This window comes from Hippopotamus amphibius, chromosome 10, assembly GCF_030028045.1.
Source record: "Hippopotamus amphibius kiboko isolate mHipAmp2 chromosome 10, mHipAmp2.hap2, whole genome shotgun sequence".
Classification (NCBI taxonomy): Eukaryota; Metazoa; Chordata; class Mammalia; order Artiodactyla; family Hippopotamidae; genus Hippopotamus; species Hippopotamus amphibius.
This window is the reverse complement of record NC_080195.1, coordinates 29,164,723-29,186,579: the sequence shown is the minus strand read 5'-3', so window position 1 is coordinate 29,186,579 and position 21,857 is coordinate 29,164,723. Positions and strand designations below refer to the sequence as shown.

The 21,857-nt window shown below is 51.6% G+C and overlaps 1 protein-coding gene across 1 annotated transcript; it reads right to left on the bottom strand.

Moving 5' to 3' along the window:
- Positions 1–953: 953 nt before the first annotated feature.
- ZNF703 (zinc finger protein 703) lies at positions 954–5,282 on the bottom strand. The gene is made up of 2 exons (XM_057697884.1): positions 4,066–5,282; positions 954–3,046 (listed from the first exon to the last, which is right to left on the bottom strand). Exons 1-2 carry the CDS (start codon positions 4,315–4,317, stop codon positions 1,514–1,516), a joined length of 1,785 nt encoding a protein of 594 aa, XP_057553867.1. The 5' UTR covers positions 4,318–5,282; the 3' UTR covers positions 954–1,513.
- Between the last annotated feature and the right edge of the window lie 16,575 nt (positions 5,283–21,857).

Sequence of the window (21,857 nt, the reverse complement as noted above, 5' to 3'; positions counted from 1 at the left end):
CGCGTTGGCAGAAGTTTTGTTTTCTTCTCCCCCGCTTTCTTGAGGAAAGGCATTAAACTCGTCCTCGAACGGAAATCTGAGAAGGAAACCTTGAGGTGTTTTAAACGGGAACAAAAGGAGGGCATCTGCTTAGGTGTCTGGAAGTGGGTAGGTGGGTGAGGCAAGAGAGAAACACACCACGGTGTGAATATAGCCAAGTACTCCATTTATTAACAAAATAAGTCTTACCAAGGGAGAGCTCTATTCATCCCAAACAGGCCCCGGGCCCCTGCGCAGCTGCATAAGGCCGGGAGGGAAGGAGGGAGCCGGGAGAAGACCCGGGGGCCAAGTCTTCAATCCCAGCAACTGCGGGGGCCCACGGCCAGCTTTGGGGACTCCTGGGTCAGGCCTGGGAGGCGGCGACGGGGGCTGCTGTGATTCGTGTACTCCCTGACTCCCCCGCCTTCCCTCAACGGTGCTCACGGCTGTCTTCCAGCTGATATCACCACCGGTCTGCTTTGTAAGGACCTAGCAAGAATCACGGACCCAGCCCCTTACTGCTAGGACAGGGACCACGGCCTCAATAACCAGAGAAAAAAGATGACTATAAAAGCACTTTGCAAACTATAAAGAGCAAAGTTTCATGCCGGCAGGGCCTTCTAAGACTTTTACTTGAATGAGATGAGCCCTGCAGGCTCCCCCCCACCCCTCCACCGGCAGGCAGGTGTTTGGGACCTGGAAGAGTCTGGAAGGAGAAAGGCTCTGTTGGAGGCCTCTCCAGCCACTGACTCTGGCACAGAGCAAGATAGGGGAGCAAGGCTCTAATTTGGGGGGCTAGCGCACAGACCAAGGAGCCTCGGGGGAGAGAGTGGCAGGCGAGGGGTCGCAGAGCAGAGTTCCCGGTCTATAAGAGCGCAAGCCCTCTAGCTCCCAAGGCCGCTCCCTGCACCCCCAAAGACGTTACAAAAAATACCTCCTCTGTTACTTGTACAAAGGAAAAACAAAACAAAAACGGAATCTCAAATGGACGGAAACAAGAAGGAATGAAGGGGAAAGAGAGGGGTAAAAGAGGAGGAAATGTAGTTTGAACAGTTAAGAAGCATGCAAGAAAGTCCCCGGGAAGGGAAAACAAAAAGAACCCCGAACTCTCCCTCCTCCCCATAAAACCAAAACCAAATCAAAAAAAAAAAGCTCAAAAGGAAAAAAATTGAAAACTTACATCTAAGAAAAAGAAGAAAAACGGAAAAAAAAGGAAGAGGGACGGGGGACATGTAGTTACTTGTGTGATTAATATTATTATTTGGGGGGGCAGACTCTTTGCATACCATTGACTCGTGTGGGCCGTTAATGCACTTATATTCCCAGCTTGTAAGCTAACATTATAGTAAATAAATACACAGTCCGGTGGGGAGGGGGGCTCTGGGTGGGGGAGGTCCGGCAGGGCCAAGCGGTAGTGGAGGCTGCAGCGGAGGCGGGTGGGGAAGGGAGGCGGAGGGGGGAGGAGAGGAGGCTGGGGAGGGAGGCAGGGCTGTAGTTACTGGTATCCGAGCGCGGAGGCTGAGGCCAGTCTCTGTCCGTACAGCGCGTATGGTGAGTAGTAGGGTCCGGCTGTGGGGAGGGACGGCACGGCCAGGCCCCCGGCTGTGGATAAGTGGCTCTTGCCGTAGGGGTGGTACCGGCTTAGCCCCAAAGTGTGTGGACTCCGCAAGGACAGCGACCCGGGGCTGCCGGGGGCGGTGGGCGGGGGGAGGTGCAGATGACACGAGGCGGCGGCTGCGGCCGCCGCGGCGCTGCCCAGGCCCGAGGCCCCTGGGTAGGCGGCCAGAAGTTTCTCGGCGCCGGGCAGGGCCGTGTGGGTCCGTAGGTGGCTGAGCAGCTCCTCCGAGGTGGCGAAGCGCTTGTCGCAGGGCCCGCTGGCTGCCACCCAGTTGCAGCTGTGCGGCAGCGGTTCGTTCTGCAGCATGAAGCCGTAGGTGTAGAGCGGGTGGCCGGGGAGCGCGGCCTGCGCGGCGCTGGATGAGAGCGCGGCGGGCTGCAGCGGGTGCCCGGGGTACACCAGCGGGTAGCCGCCCGCCTTCAGGCCGGGCCCGGCCGGGTCGTGCGCGCTGCAGGTGGAGCAGCTGGAGCCGCCGAGGTGCGAGGCGCCGTGGTAACCTCCCAGGCAGTAGGGGTCTCGGCATAATCCCTGCAGGAAGGACGGCGGGGAGGCCCCGGTGAGCGGGCTGGAGCTGGGGGGCTTGCCCGGCGGCAGGCCCAGGCCCCCCGACAGCTGGCCTCCCACGAGGCCGGACTTGCTGGGATCCAGGCCAGGCACGAACTGGGACGGGTAGCCGGCGTAGGCGCCCACGATGGAGCCGTGGTAGCCGATGCTGGAGGGTGGCAGCGGGAACACCGAGTGGCCCGGCTTGTAGGGCGACACCGGCGCCACGTGGCCGGCTCCCACCAGCGCGGAGGGCGGCTCTGACTTGCGCCCGGAGGCCCCGGCCTCGGTGCCGCCGCCGCCGCCGTGCGCGCCGGTCTCCCCACCACTGCCGCGGCTCAGGGCCGCGGGCTCCGGGCTGGGCTTGGACTCCTGGTCTTTCTTGTCCAGCTCCCCGCCGCCGCCGCCGCCGCCGGTCTTGCAGTCAGAGTGGTGCGGGGAGCCGCCCCGGGAGCCGCCGGGGGAGGACGAGGACGACGACGCGGAGACCGGCGCTCCATGAGGGGGAAAGGGCGTGCAGGCGGCGCTGGGGACCCTGAAGCCCGCCTTGTCTCCGGGGGACAAGGAGGAGGAGGAGGAGGTGGAGGACACCGAGGAGGAGCCGCTGTCTTTGCGGGAGTCGCCGCCTCCGGAGCCCTTGGAGTAGGGCTTGAAGCTGGACTTGTCCTCGGCCGGGGAGTCCCCCAGCTGCTTGAGCGCCGCAGACGCGGAGGCGGCGCCCGAGGCCGAGCGGCCGGGGTCCTTCTCCGCTCCCAGCCCGTTGGCCGCCGCTACAGAGTTGAGCTTGGACGAGGGCGGCGGGTCCGGCTTGCCGATCTGCGAGCAAGTCTGGGCCAGCAACGCCAAAGGACTCTTCTTGGCGTCCAGCTGTGGGAGACAGCGGCAAGGGGGGGGAGGGGGGGGGAGAAGGGGGTGAGACCAGAGACGCACGGAGCGAGCGAGCGAGCGAGCGGGGCGCCTGGGGAGCTGGGTGGGTGCGAGGAGCACGCCAGGCGACAGGGCCTCGGGGAGAGTGTGTGCGAGCCAGGGCCGGGCGGGCGGAGCAGCCGGGCGGAACTGCGCTCACACGGGCCCGTCGGGGGGATCCCTCGCTCCGGCGGGTCCCGGAGTGCGCTCCAGGCCCCGGGGAGTGGGCGGTGGAAGTAGCCCACCAAAGGCCCCCGCGGGAGACGGTGACTTCTCTGGATTCGGGGCTGGGGGAGGAGCTGTGACTCGCCCCCTGCCCTCTACTCTCCCCCCCTCCTCTAGGCCCGGGTTAAAACTTATTCCTTCAGTTTGGGGAACTTCGCTTGGGACGGGTTTCAGGCGGCGGCGCCGCGGGGTAGCAGCGAGGAGAAGCGCGTTCTAAAGCCGGGGCGCCGTTGGCGCTCTCTCCGTAGCCCCTCCCTCCCAGGGAGGGCACCCAGGGAAGGGGGAGGAAGAAGGACCTGGGGTCGGCAGTGCCCGCGCGTGGGGCGCTCGAACCGGATGGGGCAGAGGCGGAGTGGGACGGGGGCGATGCGGCGTCAAAGAGCACAAATCCGGGTGGAGGGGTGACGGTGGGGGTGGGGGGCGGATGAGGCCCAGGAGAGAGCATGTCTGGCCTGGAGACTGGGTGCCGAGGAAAAGTGAAGGGCCCAGTGGAGACTCCAAGAGCAAACCCCATCCGAGAGGAAACACGCAGCTCCAAAGGGCGAGCGTGGAAGGGGGACCTTCCCCCGGAGGAGCCTGGGGAGAACCAGGTGGGCTCCGATCTCTCCGTCCTCCGTCCCTCCTCACTCCGTCCGCCAGTGTGGCCGGACCTGAGCGTCGCACCGAGCCCCGGAGCGCCGGGAGCAGGGCCGCGGGCCCGGCAGCGGTGCGCGGAATGGGGCCGGCGCTGGGCGGGCAGCGACCAGGGGACTGACCTCAATGGGGCTGACGGGAGTGGAGGACAGCGGCTGCAGGTACTCCGGGTGCAGGAGGTGGCCGGTGTGAGCGCTCAGCATCTTCAGGACCCTGATAGGGAGCCGGTTCGCCTGGCGCAGGGGGTCCGCCGGGGGCAAGAGGGACACTGCCGCCGGCACCGCCGGCCTCTTCCCGCCGCCGCCGCCGCCGCCAATGCCGCTGCCGCTGCTTTCGGGTGTCCTTGGGTTAGATCCAGCGGGCGAATCGCTCATTTGGAGGAGGCAGCGCCACTGGGGGGGGCGGGGAGGGAGGGGGGGCACCGGGAGGCGAGCTCCCGGGGCGGGTGGGCTCGCTCCGCAGCGCCGAGCGCGGTGCAGCGGTCGCTGCGCCTCCACCCCTCCTCCACCGACGCCGACGCCGACGCCGCCGCCAGCTCGGGCGAGCAACACAAAAACCTTCGCCTTCCGCGAGCCGCACGTCAAATAGCCGCGATCGGCAGCCACACTTCAAAGGGATCGCCGCGCTCGCCCAATCGCAGCTCTCGCCGGGACCCCGGGGCGGGGAGAGCGGCGGGCGGAGGCCGGCGCCGCCGGTGGGCGGGGAGAGCCTTAAAGGCGCCTCGCCCGCTCGCCGCCGCCGCCGCCGCCGCCGCCTCGGCCTGCACCACCCGCCGCGCTCCTCCCCTGCCCCCAACTGGGCCGCCCCGGCCGCGGGGTCCCAGAGAGGACCGGGCCTCTCCGGGACCCTGGGCTCAGCGCCCCGGCCTCCGCTGGGCTTCCTGTCGCTCTGCCCTCTCTCCCTTCGCACCGCCGGGGGTGGGGTGGGGGGTGGTGCTGGCGGGGGCAGTCACCCGCAGGCCGCGTGTGCCTGGGGTGGGGTGGATGGGGGTGGGGTGGGGGTGGGGGTGGGGTAGGAGCTCCCAGCGCCGGCTCCCGTGCTGCCAAGTCCAAGCCTCTCCGGGAGGCCGCCTGGGAGCGGGCCGCGCCTCCACAGCCCCAGCTCTGCTCCGGTCCTGCTCGGGCTCTGGCCTGGGCTCAGCCCCGGCTCTGCTCGGGTCCAGCCCTTTCCCTAATGGGTGTCTCTCGGGTGTGCTCACTCGGAAGCGTCCGAGCCTCGGAGGCAGCCACGGTTCTCCGCACGCGGCGTAAACCGCTGCAACAACTTTGAGCCAGTCCCGTCCGAAGCCTGCAAGTTTGAGGACTCCCTTCCGGGGTGAGATGGTCGCGATCAGGCGCGGTTCCCCGGGTGGTGCGCGCCGCCGGGACGCGCCCGGCGCGCGGTGCCTGCGCAGTGATTGATAGGTACCATGTTTAGGTGTGTTTCAGGTTTCTTACGGCGTCTTGCTTAGAGGCGTAGAATTCTCTCTTTACACCGCGCCTAGTTGCTATTTGAGGGGAGGAGGGACCATGGAGAGATCAGCATCCTAGAGGAGGGGGGATCTGTCTAAGTGCTGCACGTCGATGCAAACTCCAGAGATGCGTTCCCCCCAACCCTCCGCTGCCCCCATCTTCATCTTCTCCCGGGGGAAAATGCACTAGGTTTTCCCAGGGGGATTTCGGAATTAAAAACTTTTTATTAAAAATACCAGTATCCTCCTCCACCCTGTCCCCTTCCTCCCGTGCCTTCCGGATGAAGTGTACATTGCCAGCTTCGCACGGGCCAGCGGTTTCACATAGTCATTGTCCTGACATTAAAGTTCCCAGTCCGCCGATCAGAGGGTGAAGCTGGCCCTTTGTGCGCCGGCCTCTGGGGAGACCACTTCTGCGTGCTCTCGGCGGCCAGTGGAGGCGCGCTGGTGTCACTGCCTCGCTTTGAGTACCACTTTCTCAGCCCGAATCCATCACTCGGATTGTCAGGCCTGTCAACTCGGGGCGTATTGCTCCAGGACTGCCAGTCCCTGACTCTGCTGCTCGTTGATCAACGCCCTGAGATCACATGAGATCCCAAGATGGGGATAGATGATTTCAAAGGGATTCTTCCAACAGAAAGAAACAAATATCACAGAAATCACAAATAGCAATCTTTATCATCCTCAGTAGAGAAGGCAGCAGGCACCACTCCCAGGCCACTGTCAATCATACGCTAAACTGAATGTACTCCCTGGGTACGTCTGGTTTTTGGACAGTATGCATAGACATCTGAGAAATTTACACAGGCTTTTCCTGCCCCAATTTTAGTCCTGGTAAAATTAGGTTACAACGAATGCCAAGGGATGTCCTGACCGGGTGATGTATTCCATACTGCAGCAAGAGGGGTACCAGAAGGGGGGGAATCTCATTTATTTTCTTGTGGTGGTCCCTATCCCCTGCCCACCCGTCCTTCTCATGCCAGCCTCTGAGCATCTGACATCCTTGCCACTGCCAACATCAAGTCTAAACATCCCCTGAAGGGCTGCTTCAGCCTACAAGGCCATCTGGCCTTTGGGAGACTGCTCTGCAGAGAGACAGCAGAACCTTCCAGAATGGAAGAAGGTGGGCCTTGGTAGGCAACATTGGAGGAGGAGGAGGAGGAGGAGCTGGGAAGAAGGAGCCCTAGGAGACAGGAAAAGATGAAAGACCCCTTCTTGATCATCGTAACCAGCCCAGCTGTGAGCGCCAGCCAAGAGCTCCTGCTAGGACACAAGCAGATGTGTGTTAGACATGATTAAGAGGGAATCAGTTGGGAGCAAAGGGGAGGGGAGAGAGACAAAGGCATTTAGGGATTTGGAAGGAATAGAGGGGCAGGGGGCAGTAGAAAGAGAGGGGAGAAGAATGCAGGGTGATCAAATGTTCTTTATTTGGAAAGGAAAGAAGAAGAGGGTAAGGAATGAATGAAAGGAAGGGAGAGAGGAGGAGGTGAGGACAGGGTGACCAGGCTCTGGGTGGAGGGTGGGGCGTTTGCCCAGGTAATCATACGTGGTCCTTAAAAACACCCCCGCTCCCTAAGCTCACAGCTCATCACTAGGAACAGGGGGTGCCAGACAGCACTTAGGTGGAGACCAAGCCCACTTCCCCCCTCCTAGAAAGTGCTAGCAAAGGAATAGGGCCATGCTTCCCTTTGAGGGGGCTGGTGAGGAAAGTGGGGCTCCTTTGGATTCATCCAATCATCTTCAGAGGGAAAATGGAAAACCACACTCAGCCAGGCCAGGGCCCTAATGAAAAGACAATAGTCGATTATTACCATCAGTACTGGACATGCACTTAGCTGAAATGCAAACCTCTACAGAGTCCTACATGAGGCCCTAGTGGCCGAAAGCAAGGGCCATTTTCAAAGGAACGGCTTGTCACCTGGGACAGAATAAGGCTGAAGAAGTTTGCAGTTGGGCCGTGTTTATTGAGGTTGCTGGGGTGTGGCTGAAAAGGCCACACAAGACACTGTCGTACAGGGCCCAGGTCCTCCCCTTGCAGAAAAGTGGCCATCGTGTGGCTAAGGGGCCCTTCCCAGATTGTCCTGCGAGGCAGGGACACCATGGCAGTGGGCGGGGGGTGGGGCTGCTTGAGAATGCCCCCAGCCAATGTGGTGAAGAATTACGATTTAGTGTGTCAGGTTCTTGATAAGCTTCAGGTACCTTCATCATTCCCATTTATAGCGTGGAGAGGTTAGTCACTTACCCAAAGGCCCAGGACCAGTGGGTGACAGAGCGGTCCCTTGGAGTCAGGACTCTGGGAGCCAAGACCTCTGAGCCACATTGCCACGGTGGTCCCGGGGAAAGAAACCTCCCTAAGCTTCAGAAACCTCAGGTATAAAACTAAGAGTGGCCACCCCAGAGTCAGGAGGCCCCAAACAGACAGTGCATGTCACAGGTCTAGTGCTTGGCACAAAGAAAGTCCCAGGTCAATGATGGCTGAGACCAATAGCATCGTGGGCATCTGTGGGACGATAACTCTGGAGAACAGTCCCTGCACACCTGGATCCGGGGGCTCCCAATGCGGGGAACCCACCTGAACAGCCAAGTCGGTCCAGCAGCCTACCCAAATGGCGGTAACCCTCCCCCAGCCTCCAGCCAAATGTGTCTTAAGAAAAAATGCCTCTCAGAAGACATCGAGAAAATCCTTTAGGAAATTCTGAATATTTATAGTTTTTTTTTCATGATTTCAATTTACATAAAACTCGCTACCTGGGAAAAAAACGCCTGAGTCAGGTTGGGAGGAGAGGTGGGAGGTGTGTTGTGTGGGGTTGATAGGGAGATTTCGGTCCCTGTTGAGGTGGAATTGCCTGAATGATGGCCTCTCTCTGCATAACACTCAAGCCCTAATGGCAACAACATGAAATAATATCTCACCGGGTAACTATTTACATTTTTTTTTTTTACAAGCTGTAAGACTTCTGAAAAGTCTGCCTCATAGAGGACTTGGTTTTCCTCCCTGGCGCTTAATATCTTTCAGCGGCTGGCAATTACTGCCTTGGCCGGGAGCCCTGATTCAGCACTGCCTACATCTGCCCCATCCTGGGGTTTCAGACGCAGGCAGCCCGGGGCATGAGAAGGCCAGAGGGGCCCAAGGAACAGTGGGAGCAAACAGGCGAAGCAAGAAGGACCAGCCTTGCTGGGGAGCCCCCCTCTTCTGTGTTCTCACACCTCTGTGTTCTGTTACTATACTCATTACAGGGCATCTGCCATTATTTATTTACTTGTCCATTCTCCCACTGGACTGTGGATGCTTCTGTAGTGCCCTCATCCTCTTTGTATTCTTAGTGCCTAGAGGGATGTTTAACTGTCAGCAGTACAGGAGCCAACACTGAGAGCCAAGTACTGTTGTAAGCGCTTTGCAAGAATCCTCTCGTTGAATCCTCCCAGAAGCGCTTAGGAGGTAGGTCCTGTTGTTACCCCATTTCACAGAGGAGTAAGGGGAGGCGTAGAGAGGTTGAAGACTCTGCCCCAAGTCCCAGCTGGGAAGAGGTGGGGGTATGAGTCCATGCAGTCTGAATGTCATACGTACCCAGTGAAAGTTTGTTGATGGACGACTAAGAATTTTACGGGTGGAGGGTTATTTCCATTTCCCCTCACCATATTGGCAACAATGTGGATGACAATATTTTTCAAAGTGTCAACTATATGAGTCTGTTACAGGATCTTTTCCCAAATACATGTTTGTGTCATCATCTTGCAACAATTTCTGAGTTATTTTGGGCAGGTGTTTTTATCCCTTTTGACAGATAAAGACGGGGGCTCCCAGAGCTACTGGGGGAGTCTGAAGTCACAGGGCAACCCCGGCAGTGCAGAAAAAGAGGCCTCCCTCTCTCCCTGGTTCTCCTATCACAGCCCCATCACCTCGCGGGTGGGGAGGTAACTCCCTTTGATAAAAGAAGGAGGAATTAACTACTTTTCCTCCCCTTTGAGTTTCCTTTGGAGAAGTGGTGGGAAGGAATGGACAAAGGAAATGTAGACTGAAGCTTATCTTCCAGCCCCGTGTTTGATCCTGGTCCTTGAGCAGGGTGCTTTGAAGAAGTGGTTTCGTTTATCTCCTATCAGCCCGCGGGGAGATAGGCAGGGCTGGCAGCGAGGGGGGATGCCAGGAGGTGTGCTTTTGAAGTTCTCCTCCCTCCATCTGCCCCGCCCCAGACATCAACCTTAGCCCTGGGCAGTCACCCTTGACTACTTTGTTCCTTTGGGCCTTCAGGATTCTTCGAGATTCCTCTTTTAAGTTGCAAATACTGCTGGGAGGAATCGTGCTTTAGTAATCTGCCAACACCTCAGCTGTGATTAGCAGCGAGCGTTTTACCCTGGGTAATAATAACATTTATAAAGCCTGACTGTGTGCCAGCCTGTCTGAGCTCCTTACCTGTAATAACTCATTCACGTCTCACTATGAACTGATGAGGTAGGGGCTATTGCTTGCTTTTATAGGTGAGGCACCGAGGCTCAGAGAGGTTAAGTAGCTTGCCCAAGTTACACAGCTCAAAAGTGGTAGAACCGGGATTCAAATCCAAGTAGCTTTTTCTGAGTCAGTCTATTGAGTGCAGGCCTGAGGGAGAGGGAGGCCCACAGCAGGGAGAGAGCAGCAGGAGACATGGAAAGCAAATGACTTCAGGGACGCCCTGGTGGTCAGTGGTTAGGACTCTGAGTTCCCAATGCAGGGGGCATGGGTTCGAAACCCGATCGGGGAACTAAGATCCCACAGGTCACATAGAGAGGGCAAAGAAGGAGCAAATGACTTCAGCTTTTCCGGAATGCTGGTCTTTGCCACCAGGGTTTTATTATTGTGTCCAGGAATGAGAATATGGTAGAGAGGAAACAGAAGCAGAGAAGGAAGTAAGGTGAACAGACAGTTAATAGAACTGGATTGAATGGAGTCATTCAATGACTGTTTATTGGCCACTTGGTGGGTGCAGGCTGGAGGCAATCCAGGGCAGGTAAGGACCAGAGCAAGTTGGTCACTCCCGGCCACCTCCCTGGCATGCACATTCCCAGCTCCTAAAAGGCAGGCAGCCCTTTTCCTCACGCATCTGTGGATATAGATCTTCTTTTGCCGATTAAAAGAAGACGTCAGGAGGCTGTGTTTAAATCCTGCTTATTACCCTGTAGTTTAGTTGCCCGCTATTCTTTTTTTTTTAAAAATGTTTTATTTATTGTTTTTTTAAATTGAGGTATAGTTGATTTACAATATTATATTAGTTTCAGGTGTACAACATAGCGATTCAATATTTTTATACATTATACTCCATTCAAAGTTGTTATAAAATATTGGGCATATTGCTGTACCATATATCCTTGTAGCTAATGCACTTTATACATAGGAATTTGTACCAGTTGCTCACTGTTCTTAAAAGCATTTCCTTCAAGTTCAGTTCAGGTCCTACCACATTTACGGAGCACCTCTGGGTACCAGGATGAATCATCCCAGGTGTGTTCAGACCCCATCTCTCATTTAGGTATAAGGGGGGTGCAAGAGCAGAGGGGAGGCCCCTGAAAGGGAATCAGGGACCAGGCTTCCCCAGATGTTCTGCCCCCATGCTCTGAGCATCCCCCAGCTGGAACCACTAGACCCTCAGGAGCTCTGGGTGGCAAACTGTGAATATCTCAGTTGCACAGGGCAGGTGTCACACCTGCTTCTGACACCCGTGGCCTTCAGCCATGAAGGTGATGATATTTCTGTGGTCCCCCCTTTCTGGTTTAAAGCCCTTATAAGGCTTTAAACTTGCCCCAAACATGCCCTTTTCTAGGCTTGGCTCCTGACTAACGAGGACGTGTAGCTCCAAATTCATTTCAACAAATACGATTAGAGAAAAGGGGAGAGCTGCTCAGGCAGTGGCTCAATTACCACTGGTTGTATTTGATAAAACCAAATTCCAAGATGTCAGAACAATTTCGAGGAGTGTTTATTTCCGTGGCCCGCTGCCAGCCTCTGCTCCGAGAAGGAAACCCGAGAGGCGAGGTCCCAACCAAGCCAGTGGCTGGAAATATCCAAGTATAGTGGTTCATTCAGAGTGGAGATTTACATAATAAGCCTCCTTTTAAAGTGATTTAAATTATTATTAATTTTCTTGGAAAAATGCACTTATTTATTTATGATGAAGTGCATTCCCATGGTGCCAAATTCCCAAACTATGAGAGTGTAGAGTGGAAAAAACCTCCCTCTAGCCATCCAGTTTCTGTCCCCAATGCATCAATGCTATGAGTTTATTGTCCATCCTTCCACAGGTATTTTGTACATATATTAGCAAATACATATATATATATACTTTCTCTTTTATACACAAATAGCAACATACTACATAAACTGTTCTGCACTTGCTTTTTTTTTTAATTAATGTATTTTGGAGATGGCATTGCGGCCTTCTGCATTTTATTTATTTATTTTTTCAGTTTCACAGCATTGTCATAAGTTTATTTGAACAGTCCCCTGCTGGTAGACATTTAGGTGGTTTCCAGTTTTTACTCCTGCAGTGAATAACCATATATATGTGTATGTGTGTGTGTATGTATAATATACATCGTTCTCCGCGTGTGCTAGTGAAACTATAGGGTAAATTCCTAGGAGCAGAATTGCCTGGCCAAAAGCTATATGCATTCAAAACAAGCCCCTTTTAGGAAAGTAGGTAAGATAGACTTGGAGTGAGTTGGATGTTCAGCCGAGGGACTCTGGCAAGAAAACAGCAGCAGTACCTCCAGGAACTTCCGGTCACATTCACTTGGAGAACTTTAAAGGCTCCTGAAGAAGGGGTTCCATTTCCATCTTTGGATTTAAGAAAACGTGCTTGCTTCTCCTGCTTTCCTCTTCCTCCTCTTCCTACCTTCGCCCTCATTTAGTCGGAGAAGAAGGAGAGGAATAATAAGGTCTGGCTTAAAAAAAATCCACAATATTGACAAATACACATTTTAATATCGCAAACTTTCCAATCAGTGAACCCTAAAAAGAACCCTGGGTTGTCTGGACCTTTTTTGTTCACGCTCATGAAAAGGCAGAGGTTCCTGCCAAAGACAGTACAGAAAGTAGCTTTGGTCGTGTTCGTGGAGGTTTGCATCCGGTCCTAACCATGAATTTCCAGCATGAGGCCTGTGAAGCACCGGAAGACATCACATCGTGACATCAATAATTACGGTTAGTGGAGCGCTCACCGAGGCGGGGAAGTAGTCTTTATTTTCTTCTTCTTTTAATATTTGTATCTTTGAATAGGTATTACCTGTAAAATACAAAGGTACCAAAGGGCATAGATGTGTGAGTTCTCAACAAAGGTTGAGATGATAAGGGTTTCCTACTTTGTCAACCATTTGCCGAGAAGAAAAGTGCAGCAGAACATCTCGTTCTGCAGGCGTTTTGGCACCTGTAGCTTCTTGCTGCAGAGACACACAGCGCGAGTCGTCCTCTTGTCTCCTCAAGTTCAGGCCAAGGCCTGGGCCTCCTTGGTCCACTGAGTCGAAGCTCATCTTTTGTTAGTGACCTTGACCCTGTGACACTGGGAAGAATCAGGACTGGGCGGAGTATGGATGGGCTGTGAAATCAAGATAAATGTACAGTCTAGGCTGTCTAAGATAGAATCCTCGAAGACCTTTCTTAGGTGTCCTGAGGCACACCCTTCACATCTCCCAAGGCCTGTCCTGATACGTGCAACAAAACCGCTTTCCACCAGCTCTCTTTGTTTTACTCATGAATTTCCTTACGTAAATGAATCAATGAACAAATGATAAAAACAACAGCAACAACAAAAACACGCCAAATAATCCAAACCAGAGGAGATGGTGTCCTTTCTTTATGATGTTTGTTTCTGTTCCACATGAGGCCCCGGGTGAATTTTTCTCCACTGCAGTCAACATGCGTAATGACAATCTTATTTATGGCAAGAGACATGTTTTTGTTTTAAAACAACTGACAGAGCTGCAAGATGGGAAACGACAAGAAAGTGTGATTTTTTTGGGGGGTGGGTAGGGATTGGGGAGCAGGGTAGGAGGCTGGCAAAGGAGAAGAGCGTTTTCTGTAGTAAAAGTTGGAATCCATCCTTTACTCGTGCAGCAAGTGAAGACAAGCACCCAGGGAGAATGCTGGGGTAGGGACGTGGCATCATAACCGTACTCTGAGGTCTGGACAAGGGGTTTGGGTTGCCCTTGAGATACTTTTTTTTTTTTTAACTATTTTACTTATTTATTTATTTAGTTGCAGCAGGCAGGCTCCGTAGTTGCGGCTCAAGGCCTTCTTAGTTGTAGCATGTGAACTCTGAGCTGCAGCATGTGGGATCTAGTCCCGTGACCAGGGATGGAACCCGGACCCCCTGCATTGGGAGCGCAGAGTCTTAACCACTGGGCCAAGGGGAGTACCGCCTTTGAACTGCTTCTGATTGGACTATCTCAGCAGGGACCACGTGCACGAAGGCGCAGAGACAGTGTGAACAGAGGAGAGATGTGAACCCCACTCCCAACCCACCTCTCCCTGGGTGATGTCTCCGGTCAGCTCAACAGGCATCTGTGAGCCCCTAGAGGTTTGCCCTTGACAGGATGCTTCCCAGTCCAGGCAGAGAATTAAGGCCGGACACCCTGGGAGTTGCAGGAGAACAGGAAAGCATGTACAGATGGCTCATTTTCCCTGTGGGTTTAGGGAAGAGAAATAAAATGTTCTCACCTGTGTTTGAAGAGCAGGCTCCTTCCTCTGGCCAACCGCTGGAAGTTGTAATCTTCTCCTTAGAGCGGCTCCTCTCTAAAAGCCTAGGGGGAAAATGATAAAAAAAAAAAAGAGGCCTTACCAAGTGAGGAGACACAGAGAACAAAAATCAAGAATGATCCAGAAAACAGGGGAAAGGAAGAACTTGGACGAGAAAGAAGCTATTGTGTCCACGGTAAGAGTGAATTTTTAAAAAAATCTCTCACAGAAAGCAGACTTATGGTTAGCAAAGAGGAAAATGGGAGGAGGGATAAATTAGGAGTTTGGGATTAACAGATACACACTACTGTATATAAAACAGATAAACAACAAGGTCCTACTGTATAGTGCAGGGGACTATCTTCAATATCCTATAATAAATTATAATGGAAAAGGAAAAAACGTCTCTGGAGGTGCTGACAGGACCCAGGCCATGCAGAAAAGAATTAGGGTACTCTGGGCTCATCTTTTTAAGATTTTTTTTTGGGTGTGTGTGTGTGTGTGTGTGTGTGTGTGTGTGTGGTTTGGGTTTCCTAAGTGTGATGGAAAGGATTGACCAGAAGCAGCGAAATCCACTGGAGGAGTGTTGATTATGTCTCTTCGGTTTCTAGACATGATTATGATGATATGGGATCCGTTGGACTATTGGATTAATTCAACCAGCCTGTCTTTCCCGAGATGGGCAGTGATACAGCCCTGGGGGACTAAGGCAGCCAGCCCAGGTCTGCAGGGCCCTGCACCCAGGAGCCTGCCCACACCTAGTGGTGGGGCTAGGATGCCCCCACCCTTCAGCTCAGACCTGGACGGGATGGATAAAGCATTTGGTCAGCTCCTTCCTTAGGGACACAAATTCAGACCTTCTTAGAACACTACCCTCCTGTCCCCCCACCCTGCAAGCAAAGCTGGATATTGGTTTCTTAAACCCCAATATATTTTGCCAAATAAGAGAGTGTTAATACCCCTCTCTCCCTGCTCTGAATGAATTGGATTACTTAAAGCATCTTTTCAGAGACGTGAGCAGTTTAATAGAGGTAATAAGTCAGGGCTGCCCTTGTGTTTTATTTTTCTGCCAGTATTTAGTTAATTAAAGCATGCAAATTAAAACACCTTAATTTATATAATATCAATACCAACGCCTTAAAACATTTGGCATAACTGCTCTGGCACGTCCCTTACATAAACTCTTCAGAGCAGTGCTAATAAAAATGAAAAAGGTTGTAAATCACATTTAATTTATTCCTCTTCTGTTTGGTATGAAAGCATATGCCAAAATCAGGTTATTTATGAGGGCGTCAAACAAAAGGCATTTTTGTTGGTTGCAGATGACAAAAAAAGGTTTTTCTGAGGGATGTGTGTTTTAATTTGGAAATGTCTCAGGGCGCCTCTATTTTCTGGGCTCTGATCTCTAAAATTTATATTTTTGCACCCGGGGAAAAAATAGATTCAGATAGTGAAAAACACATAGAGACTAAAAACATGATGACATCTGCTTAGAAAGTCACCTGCAACCATCTGTGTGTAGAAAGATGTACACACCATACGTCTTATGGAGTATGAATCTTCAGGTGAGATAAAAGGTTGGCGATTTATATTCTATTTCTTAAATATTCCATTAAGAGGATTATCTCACAGGAGGCTCAGATACAGATGACACTGGAAGGGATTTGGTGCACGGCTGCGATTTGGGAAGCCTTAGAGATGAACTGCGTGTATGTGAATGAATAGCTGAACACCCATCTTCATCTTTCCCCTCCTTTGCTGATATATCTTTCTTCGCCTGGTGGATTGGAGCCTCGAGTACATTTTATTCCGTCCTGGAGGAAGAACAGTAGGCTCCATTCAGGGGTACCAAGGGATGGCGTGCTCTCTCTATGTCCCATGGCAAAACTCTCTAACGCAATTATCCTTTTAAAACTCACTTCTTCACCCAGCTTTCAGCACCACTCTTTACTCAAACAGGTCTCAGGGCATGTGGGAGAGTGGACAGAAGTCCTAGAAAAACCCTCTCCAGCCTGAAAAACCCAAGCAAATTCACAGATACAATCCTGTAGCCAGCTTCCCTACGTGGGAGGGGAAGAACCCAGTACAATACTATGCCCTGTTTTACTGATTATCTTCTTTTTTTTCTTTATCTGTTAACCATCTTGAGCTACCAGTTAGCTTCAGCTGCACCAAGGTGCCCAGAACTCACAGGAGTTCCACCAGATATTTTAAATTTTAAAGGAGACACATCTCTCAGATACCACACCAACCAGTAGCTCAAGATGGTTAACAATTTCAACATTGGGACTTCCCTGGTGGTCCAGTGGTTAAGACTCTGCCTTCCAGGGGACGTGGCTTTGATCCCTGGCCGGGGAACTAAGATCCCACATGCCACAGGGCTGCAACCACTGAGTCTGTGCACTGCAGCTAGAGAGAAGCCCATGCACCACACGAGAGATCCCAAGAGCCTGCGTGCTGCAATGAAAGACCCATGTCTGCAACTAAGGCTCAACGCAGCCAAAAATAAGTAAGTAAGTAAATAAATAAATAAATAAATAAATAAATAAAATAAAATGCCTTTCCATGGAGCGGGGGAGGGGTTAAAAAAACAATTTCAACATTAAATTGAGTTACATTCAATTTGATGATAGCCCTTGGGGACATGAGTATTCATTATCTTTTGACATGAGCTTTACAAGCTTGGTAGAAGAGGTAGAATATTGTGGTTCCTCACTTGGGGAAATGACACAGAAGTGGCAAGTGGCCTCTTTCTGTGATCTTAACAGCCATGGGTCCTGGGCTGCTGCTAGGGTTGTGGGAAGACCATTGCAAAACTCCAAGTGAAATATGTTCTGAAGTCTCCCTTTCTGATATTAAAAACGATAGACCTTTTCCCATTGGTTCCTTTTACATTGGTTCCGTTGGTTCCACTGGAGCTTAATGGGATGCCCTCCTTCGCCTCAGACTCTTTGCTCTAGTGGGCAAGAAACTCACACTCTCTCAAGTAGATGCTGTTTTTTCTGGGGGGGGGGGGGGGTTGGCTACCAAGCAGAGTCAGAGGAATGTCTTAGAAAAGAGAACTACCCTCCCATACCCTCCCTAAGTCCCCTCTACCCACTCTGACCTGTAGTGTCTCACTGGGTCATGGGAAAAAAAAGAGTCTGGTGAGGCAGACAACCTAGCTTGAGCAGTGAGCTGAGCTCTACATCTTGTTAGGAAACCTGGTATCACAGTCCCTCAGCGGTAGGATTGGAGGGTGGGCTGTGAGCACTTTCTCGAGGTGTCGATGCTGAGCCTATATGTCCTTGTGTGTGATCGTGGACATTTTCTCTCCCTCTTTTTCTCACTACATCATCCTTAAAAGCTAACTTTTACCTTTATACTTTTTTGTACCCCTCCTGCCTCTGTAAAAGATTTGAGGTTCCTTACAATTCAAAATGCAGATAGAGTAAAACCTGAAGCCATTAGCAGAAAAGTAGCAAGACCAGAGCCAAGGACAAAGGACAAAGGACAAAGGGAGAGGAAGAAGTAGAGTATTTACACCAGAGATGGAAAAACTTAGATTAAGGAAAGCGAATGCATTGAGAACAAAACCCAGCTTCCAACTCCCTGGCAGCTTGGTGGGTGGAGGCCAGCTACTGTAATAACTGTGGATTATCATGCCTCAAGAGCAGGTTGAAATGCCTGCTGGGCTAGCCAGGCTACTGCATCTATTGGAATCTCTGCTTCCTCATCTATAACACGAGGATTAACTCGCCCATCATAGGGGTCTTGAGAGAATGCAATTCAGCGACGACAACAGTAGCTCACTTAGTGTGGAGTGTGCAGTCTCTCTTCTAAGTGTTTTGCGTGGACATATTTCATCAATTCTAAGATGCATTTTTTTTCGCATTTTTAACATCTCTGACACTGATTTTTTAAAAAAGCATTGCATCACAGGTTATTTGGCAGCATTTTTTCTTTGTATGAGGCAATAGCACTTTTTTTTTAAAAAAATATTCATTTATTTATTCCACTGCACTGGGTCTTAGTTGCGGCATGTGGGAGGGATCTTTGTTGCGGCATGTAGGATCTTTAGTTGCAGCATGTGAACTCTTGGTTGTGGCATGTGGGATCTAGTTCCCTGACTAGGGATTGAATCTGAGCCCCCTGCATTGGGAGTGTGCAGTCTTAACCACTGGACCACCATGGAAGTCCCAATAGAACATTTAAGTGACTTGTCCAAGGGCTGCGGATGGCAAGCAGTGGAGATGGGAATGTGTCCCAGGCTGTTTGACTCTGCTACACTGTACTGCCTTTTATTGAATAGTTTAGCAACAATCATTTTGACAATAAATTCGCTGTTGCTTACCTGGAGATTTATTTACTTCGTCCCTCTTAACGGCTGTGTTTTCCAAATGTTCTATTGTTACATTAAGTAATGCTGATATTAATATTATTATTACACATGTATTTGCACAAACGATCCTCACACAGTTTATTATCATTTCACTGAGCTTGTGAAACATATAAAGATAAATTATGTAGACTAATTTATCCATCATTCCCATTATGACTTCTGGGCCCTAATTTTTGTGCTTTAGAAGGTCTCCACTCTGAAATTACAGAATAAAATGATTCACCCATGGAAAAAAATTTCTCTGTTAATAGAACATGATCCGGTAGTTCCACTTCTGGGTGTATATCTGAAGAAAGTGAAAACACTAATTCGAAAATATACATGCACCCCTAAGTTCCTAGAAGCACTATTCACAATAGCTAAGATATGGAAGCAACCTAAGTGTCCATCAACAGATGAAAGGATGGAGAGGTGGTACATACATACAATGGACTATCACTCAGCCGTAAAAAATGAATGAAATCTTTCCATTCCCAACAACATGGATGGACTTAGAGGGTATTACCCTTAGTGAAATAAGTCAGACAGAGAAAGACAAATACTGTATGTTATCACATATGTGTGAAATAAAAAAAAATGAATGTATGGAACAAAACAGAAACAGATTCACATACACAGGGATCAAACTAATGGTTACCAGTAGGGAGAACAAATTGGGGAGGGGCAAGCTAGGGGCAGAAGATTAAGAGGTACAAATCACTGTGTATAAAATAAATAAACTACAAGGATATATGGTACAGCCTGGGGAATAGAGCTGATATTTTATAATAACTTTCAGTGGAGTATAATCTATAAAAATATTGAATCACTATATTGTACACCCGAAACTAATATAATGTAAATCAACTATAATAAAAAATGTTACTGTTGGACACTGGGAATATAAGATGAAAAGACATGTACTTGCCCATGAACTCTAGTGAGGGGACCAATGTGTAAACAGATTATTATATTTTGGGACACAAAGTGCAAATCAGTGGAAACATATCCAAGGCATAGTGGCAGAGAAGGGAGAGATGATTAGTTGCTCAAAAGCCTCTGCCCTAAGGCTTAGCTCTGTAGTAGAAGCTGCCCCTGCAGCAGGTCAGGAGGGACACATGTTTTCTTGGCTCTGAGAGGAATCTGTTGGGTGGGCCTTCAAGTGACAGGTGACAGGTTCCAATAGTAAAGAACCCAACGCAAGGCACTCCACCCGTGACCATCTCATGTGTGGACCTGGATGAGCCCAGGGGCAGCAGATCTTAAGGGAGCATCATTTCTCAGGTAAGGCTGGGAAGTGGCTCTGGGGGCAGAGACACAGGGAGAGGTTTAGCCTCTCCATGCTAAGGCCGGAGGCTTTGTCCCTGGACACACAAAATGGGAGGGTGGGGAGCTAAGGGAGGACCTGGAAAAAGGGGAAAACATAAAAGAGAAACAGGAAGGAACTACCTGTTCAGAGTAAGAAAACGCAGCTTCCGAAGGAACGGGACAGTAGTCTCTGGGCTACAGTGAGGGGTGGCAAAGGAAGGAGCAGACTCGGAGAGAGAATGCCTGAGATTGAGAGCCAATTCTGCCTCTTGGGACACATTGTCCCTAAAGTCTCCATTTTATCCTCTGTCTAATGGGCATGACAACATCACACTTACTACCTCTCCTGGTGGTTAAAAGACTAATGAAGATAACGTATGCGAAAAGACTTTCCAAACTCCACAACGCTATGCAAATATGAGTTATTACTGTTGTCTTTCTAGCCAGGTACCTGCTCTTTCACTTCTGGGGTCTATAATCTTGGACCAGTTGCTACAGGGGATGGAGAGAAACACAGGGAACATGGCTTCCCATGGTCACTAAAGCAGCTTGACTTAGAAGCTCCTCCTGGCTGGGGGTCTCACGGACCCCTGACCTAGTGAGGAAGCCTGGGGGCTGCAGGGGACCCCCTCTAGCGTTCAAGGACTCTGCGCCATGGGTGGGGATAGGGTCCTAGCCTTCAGTACTCATTGTCCCCACTCCTTCCACCTCCTGCCCAGCCGAAGCAAGTGAGCTGACCATTGGGAGAATGCTTTGGGTGTCTCTTCTTCCACGAATAAGGAAAGTGCCGCAGCCCAGACATCAGGACTTAACACAACCAAACAAACTAACAAAAGCAAAGCAAATCCTTCCCGACAGAACTTCCCTGATAAAGACTATTTTCTAAAATTTCAAACAGAATAAAACCTCTATTATTAAAGCTTCTTCTAGACCAGACAAGACTGGGATGGAAACCTCACTGGACCCGAGTCCCTGCCCTTAGCCATAGAGCTCTGCAGCCCTGTTCATTGCAGCGTAGCCTACAGCGGGGACGGGTCTAAGGGTGCTCCGGTCTGAGGCCTCATCGCCTGCAGCCTGAGAGGAGAAGGGTGGCTGTCCAGGAGGAGGAAGCACTGATGTCAACAGGTCACTCTGGGGACAGCAGTAGCCGACTCCACCTCTTCTGGCCTTTCCCGAGAAGAAGGAAGGAGGAAGTGGGAGGGGAAGGAGGAGGAGTAGGAAGAGGCCACGAGCTGGGGAGAGTAAAGCAAAGAGAGAAGAGTTGAAATCGAGGGAGGAAGTGAAGAGAAGGAGGAAGAGGTGAGGTGAAGAGCGCTGGACCAGCAAAAGTCGGAAGAACAAAGTAGCGGTTCGCAGGTTGAGGACCTGGCATCCCTGCCCCGCCCCCTGGGTCCTCTGAACCATCCTCAGCATCTCCGACTCCCCTCCATCCCTCATCCTCCTGGGAGACCGGCCCTTCCGAGCAGGGCCTGCCTTCCTTGGCAGCAGACAAAAGGCCATTTCTGAGTTGCACAGAAAAACGTGTTACTTTGCCAGAGGGGCCGGGTCAGGGCTGCCCGGCCCAAACGTGGGCCGAGGGGAGCGTGGGCAGAGGGGGGCTGTCAGTCACCGAGAGCCCTCTGTGAAAGGGGCCCCTTGTCAACTTCCCCTGCCTTTGAAGTGCCTGGGATGGAGGTGCTCAATTAAAAGCCCATCAGTCTGCAAGTAAATCAACGCCTATCAGGCTTGTCACATCAAACAAACGATTATTACCCCAGCCCGCCCACCCCATTAATCTGCCTGTTCCTTCTTGACGGCTCAGGGTCAGGGCACCGTAAATCCTGTACTGGATTATAGCCACCTGGATCGGGATGAAAGCGCTGGCGCCACGAGCGCCGCACTCAGGCATTTCCCAGGGTCTCCCGGAAGATGGAGGACCCACAGACAGGGACAGAAAAACGAGGCATAGACATAGGGCCATGTGAGGCGATCTGGAGCTGGATGGAGAGAGATGCAGAGAGATAGAGGCGGAAAGAAATTGAAGGAGACAAAAAAGAGGTGGAGAGAGAGCCGGAGAAAACAGACCAAGGTAGAAATAATTGGAAGACACACAAAG

Bases quoted from the DNA above. Each gene is read 5' to 3' on its own strand.
- ZNF703 (XM_057697884.1), bottom strand. From the start codon at position 4,317: ATGAGCGATTCGCCCGCTGGATCTAACCCAAGGACACCCGAAAGCAGC. The intron at 3,047-4,065 runs GTCAGTCCCCTG...TGTCTCCCACAG, and splicing joins CTCCCGTCAGCCCCATTGAG to CTGGACGCCAAGAAGAGTCC.